The sequence below is a fragment of the Centropristis striata genome, chromosome 8 (genome assembly GCF_030273125.1).
Source record: "Centropristis striata isolate RG_2023a ecotype Rhode Island chromosome 8, C.striata_1.0, whole genome shotgun sequence".
NCBI classification, from domain to species: domain Eukaryota; kingdom Metazoa; phylum Chordata; class Actinopteri; order Perciformes; family Serranidae; genus Centropristis; species Centropristis striata.
In genome coordinates, this window is record NC_081524.1 from 30,711,952 (window position 1) to 30,719,345 (window position 7,394).

At 40.1% G+C, this 7,394-nt stretch overlaps 3 protein-coding genes across 3 annotated transcripts; all 3 read right to left on the reverse strand.

The window, feature by feature from the left end:
* Positions 1-499: 499 nt before the first annotated feature.
* On the reverse strand, positions 500-2,520 carry LOC131975990 (hepcidin-like). The gene is made up of 3 exons (XM_059338843.1): positions 2,326-2,520; positions 2,149-2,226; positions 500-2,008 (listed from the first exon to the last, which is right to left on the reverse strand). Exons 1-3 carry the CDS (start codon positions 2,410-2,412, stop codon positions 1,883-1,885), a joined length of 291 nt encoding a protein of 96 aa, XP_059194826.1. The 5' UTR covers positions 2,413-2,520; the 3' UTR covers positions 500-1,882.
* Positions 2,521-3,998: 1,478 nt separating this feature from the next.
* Positions 3,999-5,414, reverse strand: LOC131975991 (hepcidin-like). Its single transcript, XM_059338845.1, has 3 exons — positions 4,695-5,414; positions 4,518-4,595; positions 3,999-4,377 (listed from the first exon to the last, which is right to left on the reverse strand). Exons 1-3 carry the CDS (start codon positions 4,779-4,781, stop codon positions 4,252-4,254), a joined length of 291 nt encoding a protein of 96 aa, XP_059194828.1. The 5' UTR covers positions 4,782-5,414; the 3' UTR covers positions 3,999-4,251.
* Positions 5,415-6,477: 1,063 nt separating this feature from the next.
* Positions 6,478-7,394, reverse strand: LOC131975993 (hepcidin-like). Its single transcript, XM_059338849.1, has 3 exons — positions 7,200-7,394; positions 7,025-7,102; positions 6,478-6,884 (listed from the first exon to the last, which is right to left on the reverse strand). The coding sequence occupies exons 1-3, from the start codon at positions 7,284-7,286 to the stop codon at positions 6,762-6,764; spliced, it is 288 nt and encodes a 95-aa protein (XP_059194832.1). The 5' UTR covers positions 7,287-7,394; the 3' UTR covers positions 6,478-6,761.

The window sequence follows — 7,394 nt, forward strand, 5'->3', positions numbered from 1 at the left end:
TTAAAATAAATCTCGCCCTCTGATCAGGAGGTCAGTGCTCCTGGCAGTCTATATGTCAAAGTATTCTTGGGCAAGACACTGAAGCCCAAGTTGTTTCCGATGCTGTGCTCGGTGTGTGAGTGTGTGTAAATGGTTATTTACTGATTAGCAGGTGGCTTATTGGAGGGCAGCCTTGGCCACCAGTGTATGAATGTGTGTGTGAACGGGTGAATGATGATCTCAAGTGTAAAAGCAATTTGAGTACAAGTGCAGTCCATTTATCATAGTAGAATAATTGCAGAGTAGGGTTTTTATAGCAGGTTTTCACCACTGATAATTCAACTGTATTCAGCAGGTACTTCCTGTCTATTCAGCCTTCAAGTTAAATGTTCATCTCATCGGGTTCTACAATTTCCACAAATCACTGGGACCTTATATATTAAATATATGTGTGTGTATATATATATATATATATATATATATATATATATATACATATATATATATATATATATATATATACATATATATATATATATATATATATATACACACACATATATATATATATATATATATATATATATATATATATACCGTAACGCCGGTGATCTCGCTACGAGCCAGGGGACAGCGGGGCCGCCGAGAGACCCACAGCAGCTTGTTTATTGCCCATAAAATCAGTGGATGTGTGTGGCTGAATGACATGAGGGGGAATAAAGCGTGAAAATAAATAATCTTGCAGAAAGCGAGAACTGGAGAAGCAAATCAGCAAGCAACACTCTCTCACAGACACACACACAACAAACATCCATTTCTGTCGCTCTACATACGTCATCTGGTATAACTGATACGATTGGCTAAGAGCTACTTACAGACGCTTTTGATAGACATTCTAAGGGCCCAATAAACGGCTCCGGAGGATTGTAAACCACGCCTCCTCTACGGAGAAATGAACGGCTGGTTTCCAGACTAATTACAATTTAGTCTGGTGTTAGCCAGGCTATGTTACAGCTACAAGAGAAGCCATTAGGGTATCAATGCTAACTCAAAATTGTGGTCGCAACATTAGCTGACATTTCGTAGCAGCGTTACAATCGTGCCAATTCAGCACATTGAAGAAGTTAGCAGAAGTAAGGATTAAAAGTTATTACAATGTAAAAGTTAGTACAACTTATAGTAGTTGACAAAAATCTGAATTCAGAGTTGAGCAAACTCAAAAACAAAACTTAAAATATTTAGTTTAATTGTCCAACTTAAAATTTTATTGAAGTTGCCTTGAAATTTTGAGTTCACCCAACTTTTCTTTTTTTGCAGTGTAGTTGTGTAGTACGAGTGTCATTGTTCCAATATCCCATTGATCTGACAGATTGTCCTTTTTCAAACTCTAACTGAATGGTTTTTCCACAGAAAGAGGGGATTGAGGCTTGTGGCAAGGGTCTGCTGTGGCTCAGATGGTAGAGCAGTCGCCCTCTGATCAGGAGGTCAGTGCTCTTAGTAGAATAATCGCAGAGTAGGGTATTTATAGCAGATTTTCACCACAGATAATTCAGCTTTGTGTGTATTCAGCAGGTATTTCCCGACCATTCAGCCTTCAAGCTAAATATGCTGCATGAAATAACATTCTTAGATAACGTTTTTTATTTTATAAAACCTTTTTTGTTTGTGACAGTTGAAAGAAAATTAGCACTCACTATCAACACTACAAGACTAAATATGTTCTTACTGCTTTCATGAATTGTTTGTTTATGTTCATTGTTAAAAGAACATGTTCACATATAAATCACAATAAACTTTACTGTGGTAGTACACAATAGTATCTGCAGATATTCCATAGAGTGTGGGGATCATGCTCACATCCCTAAGAACAGTAATATCCTCAGATAATTCAGCTAAAAAAGCTCTACGATGGCCGACAGTGGCCATGAGGGCATTGATGGCAGTGTTGGCAGCCGTCGCAGCCTGATTTCCTTTCATGGCAGTTATGGCAGCAAATGATTTGACGCTTCTCTCTGATGTTAGACAGCATCTGTGTGAAAGACAAGAGACAATAGTAAAGTGTTCACCTTCAACATGACCTCTCACTGTGTTTGTCCTCTCTCTTTCTCTGGACACAACATCAACTGGTTCATGGTATTTGGCTTCATTCATTCAGTTAACTGAACGTACCTTCTCCAATCTCCCTGGCAACTCTTGATGTTCTGCAGCTGGATTGTCGTTGCTTATCGGCTCCTCCGGCTCTTGTACCTGTTGATGAATTTTGCACTTTTAGAAACATCTTAGCAAAACACTCAGTCAGCAAATGTAGCTATTGAGCAAATGAAATGAGTAAAGTCATGTTCTTACCCCAGTGATTGGGTCAGCAGAGCTCTCCTGGATACAAATGAAGGCGAGCACGACGGCCACTGCAACTGCAACACTGAATGTCTTCATCTTAGGAGAGGACAGGTGGTTTAGTTCAGCAGATAGAAACTAGATGTTTTCTGATCTTCTGGTGACTCTTGTCAGGTCTTTGAGTTCTGTCTGTCTGATGGTTGAGTGTGGAAAAAGTACTGTTATTTATACTCAGCCAGGTCATTGTTGCCTCATCACTGGCAGAATCCTATCCGCTTCCACTGATGGACTTTGCATCATGACTTAAAATAAATCTCGCCCTCTGATCAGGAGGTCAGTGCTCCTGGCAGTCTATATGTCAAAGTATTCTTGGGCAAGACACTGAAGCCCAAGTTGTTTCCGATGCTGTGCTCGGTGTGTGAGTGTGTGTAAATGGTTATTTACTGATTAGCAGGTGGCTTATTGGAGGGCAGCCTTGGCCACCAGTGTATGAATGTGTGTGTGAACGGGTGAATGATGATCTCAAGTGTAAAAGCACTTTGAGTACAAGTGCAGTCCATTTATCATAGTAGAATAATTGCAGCAATAATTGCATATATATATATATATATATATATATATATATATATATACCGTAACGCCGGTGATCTCGCTACGAGCCAGGGGACAGCGGAGCCGCCGAGAGACCCGCAGCAGCTTGTTTATTGCCCATAAAATCAGTGGATGTGTGTGGCTGAATGACATGAGGGGGAATAAAGCGTGAAAATAAATAATCTTGCAGAAAGCAAGAACTGGAGAAGCAAATCAGCAAGCAACACTCTCTCACAGACACACACACAACAAACATCCATTTCTGTTGCTCTACATACGTCATCTGGTATAACTGATACGATTGGCTAAGAGCTACTTACAGACGCTTTTGATAGACATTCTAAGGGCCCAATAAACGGCTCCGGAGGATTGTAAACCACGCCTCCTCTACGGAGAAATGAACGGCTGGTTTCCAGACTAATCACAATTTAGTCTGGTGTTAGCCAGGCTATGTTACAGCTACAAGAGAAGCCATTAGGGTATCAATGCTAACTCAAAATTGTGGTCGCAACATTAGCTGACATTTCATAGCAGCGTTACAATCGTGCCAATTCAGCACATTGAAGAAGTTAGCAGAAGTAAGGATTAAAAGTTATTACAATGTAAAAGTTAGTACAACTTATAGTAGTTGACAAAAATCTGAATTCAGAGTTGAGCAAACTCAAAAACAAAACTTAAAATATTTAGTTTAATTGTCCAACTTAAAATTTTATTGAAGTTGCCTTGAAATTTTGAGTTCACCCAACTTTTCTTTTTTTGCAGTGTAGTTGTGTAGTACGAGTGTCATTGTTCCAATATCCCATTGATCTGACAGATTGTCCTTTTTCAAACTCTAACCGAATGGTTTTTCACAGAAAGAGGGGATTGAGGCTTGTGGCAAGGGTCTGCTGTGGCTCAGATGGTAGAGCAGTTGCCCTCTGATCAGGAGGTCAGTGCTCTTAGTAGAATAATCGCAGAGTAGGGTATTTATAGCAGATTTTCACCACAGATAATTCAGCTTTGTGTGTATTCAGCAGGTATTTCCCGACCATTCAGCCTTCAAGTTAAATATGCTGCATGAAATAACATTCTTAGATAACGTTTTTTATTTTATAAAACCTTTTTTGTTTGTGACAGTTGAAAGAAAATTAGCACTCACTATCAATACTACAAGACTAAATATGTTCTTACTGCTTTCATGAATTGTTTGTTTATGTTCATTGTTAAAAGAACATGTTCACATATAAATCACAATAAACTTTATTGTGGTAGTACACAGTAGTATCTGCAGATATTCCATAGAGTGTGGGGATCATGCTCACATCCCTAAGAACAGAAATATCCTCAGATAATTCAGCTAAAATAGCTCTACAATGGCGGACAGAAGGCATGAGGGCATTGACGGCAGTGTTGGCAGCCGTCACAGCCTGAATTCATGCCCTGACAGGTATGGCAGCACTTGATTTGAAGCATCTCTCTGATGTTAGACAGCATCTGTGTGAAAGACAAGAGACAATAGTAAAGTGTTCACCTCCAACGTGACCTCTCACTGTGTTTGTCCTCTCTCTTTCTCTGGACACAACATCAACTGGTTCATGGTATTTGGCTTCATTCATTCAGTTAACTGAATGTACCTTCTCCAATCTCCCTGGCAACTCTTGATGTTCAGCAGCTGGATTGCTGTTGCTTATCGGCTCCTCAGGCTCTTGTACCTGTTGATGAATTTTGCACTTTTAGAAACAACTTAGCAAAACACTCAGTCAGCAAATGTAGCTATTGAGCAAATGAAATGAGTAAAGTCATGTTCTTACCCCAGTGATTGGGTCAGCAGAGCTCTCCTGGATACAAATGAAGGCGAGCACGACAGCCACTGCAACTGCAACACTGAATGTCTTCATCTTAGGAGAGGACAGGTGGTTTAGTTGTTCAGCAGATAGAAACTAGATGTTTTCTGATCTTCTGGTGACTCTTGTCAGGTCTTTGAGTTCTGTCTGTCTGATGGTTGAGTGAGCAAAAAGTACTGTTATTTATACTCAGCCAGGTCATTGTTACCTCATCACTGGCAGAATCGTATCCGCTTCCACTGATGGACTTTGCATCATGACTTAAAATAAATCTCGCCCTCTGATCAGGAGGTCAGTGCTCCTGGCAGTCTATATGTCAAAGTATTCTTGGGCAAGACACTGAAGCCCAAGTTGTTTCCGATGCTGTGCTTGGTGTGTGAGTGTGTGTAAATGGTTATTTACTGATTAGCAGGTGGCTTATTGGAGGGCAGCCTTGGCCACCAGTGTATGAATGTGTGTGTGAACGGGTGAATGATGATCTCAAGTGTAAAAGCAATTTGAGTACAAGTGCAGTCCATTTATCATAGTAGAATAATTGCAGAGTAGGGTTTTTATAGCAGGTTTTCACCACTGGTAATTCAACTGTATTCAGCAGGTACTTCCTGTCTATTCAGCCTTCAAGTTAAATGTTCATCTCATCTGGTTTTACAATTTCCACAAATCACTGGTACCTTATATATTAAATATATTAATATATATATATATATATATATATATATATATATATATACCGTAACGCCGGTGATCTCGCTACGAGCCAGGGGACATCGGGGCCGCCGAGAGACCCACAGCAGCTTGTTTATTGCCCATAAAATCAGTGGATGTGTGTGGCTGAATGACATGAGGGGGAATAAAGCGTGAAAATAAATAATCTTGCAGAAAGCGAGAACTGGAGAAGCAAAGCAGCGAGCAACACTCTCTCACAGACACACACACAACAAACATCAATTTCTGTCGCTCTACATACGTCATCTGGTATAACTGATCTGATTGGCTAAGAGCTACCTACAGACGCTTTTGATCGACATTCTAAGCGCCCAATAAATGGCTCCGGAGGATCGTAAACCACGCCTCCTCTACGGAGAAATGAACGGCTGGTTTCCAGACAATCACAAATTAGTCTGGTGTTAGCCAGGCTATGTTACAGCTACAAGAGTAGCCATTAGGGTATCAATGCTAACTCAAAATTGTGGTCGCAACATTAGCTGACATTTCATAGCAGCGTTACAATCGGGCCAATTCAGCACATTGAAGAAGTTAGCAGAAGTAAGGATTAAAAGTTATTACAATGTAAAAGTTAGTACAACTTATAGTAGTTGACAAAAATCTGAATTCAGAGTTCAGCAAACTCAAAAACAAAACTTAAAATATTTAGTTTAATTGTCCAACTTAAAATTTTATTGAAGTTGCCTTGAAATTTTGAGTTCACCCAACTTTTCTTTTTTTGCAGTGTAGTTGTGTAGTACGAGTGTCATTGTTCCAATATCCCATTGATCTGACAGATTGTCCTTTTTCAAACTCTAACCAAGTGGTTTTTCACAGAAGAGGGGATTGAGGCTAGTGGCAAGGGTCTGCTGTGGCTCAGATGGTAGAGCAGTCGCCCTCTGATCAGGAGGTCAGTGCTCTTAGTAGAATAATCGCAGAGTAGGGTATTTATCGCAGATTTTCACCACAGATAATTCAGCTTTGTGTGTATTCAGCAGGTATTTCCCGACCATTCAGCCTTCAAGTTAAACATGCTGCATAAAAAAACATTCTCAGATAACGTTTTTTATTTTATAAAACCTTTTTTGTTTGTGACAGTTGAAAGAAAATTAGCACTCACTATCAACACTACAAGACTAAATATGTTCTTACTGCTTTCATGAATTGTTTGTTTATGTTCATTGTTAAAAGAACATGTTCACATATAAGTCACAATAAACTTTACTGTGGTAGTACACAGTAGTATCTGCAGATATTCCAAAGAGTGTGGGGATCATGCTCACATCCCTAAGAACAGTAATATCCTCAGATAATTCAGCTAAAAAAGCTCTACGATGGACAGATGCCATTATGGCATTGATGGCAGTGTTGGCAGCCGTCGCAGCCTGATGGCTTGCCATGGCAGTTATGGCAGCAAATGACTTCACGCTTCTCTCTGATGTTGGACAGCATCTGTGTGAAAGACAAGAGACAATAGTCAAGTGTTCACCTCCAACATGACCTCTCACTGTGTTTGTCCTCTCTCTTTCTCTGGACACAACATCAACTGGTTCATGGTATTTGGCCTCATTCATTCAGTTAACTGAACGTACCTGCACCAATCTCCCTGGCAACTCTTGATGTTCAGCAGCTGGATTGCTGTTGCTTATCGGCTCCTCAGGCTCTTGTACCTGTTGATGAATTTTGCACTTTTAGAAAGAACTTAGCAAAACACTCAGTCAGCAAATGAAGCTATTGAGCATGAAATGAGTAAAGTCATGTTCTTACCCCAGTGATTGGGTCAGCAGAGCTCTCCTGGATACAAATGAAGGCGAGCACGACGGCCACTGCAACTGCAACACTGAATGTCTTCATCTTAGGAGAGGACAGGTGGTTTAGTTCAGCAGATAGAAACTAGATTTTTTCTGATCTTCTGGTGACTCTTGTTAGGTCTTTGAGTTCTGTCTGTCTGATGGTTAAGTG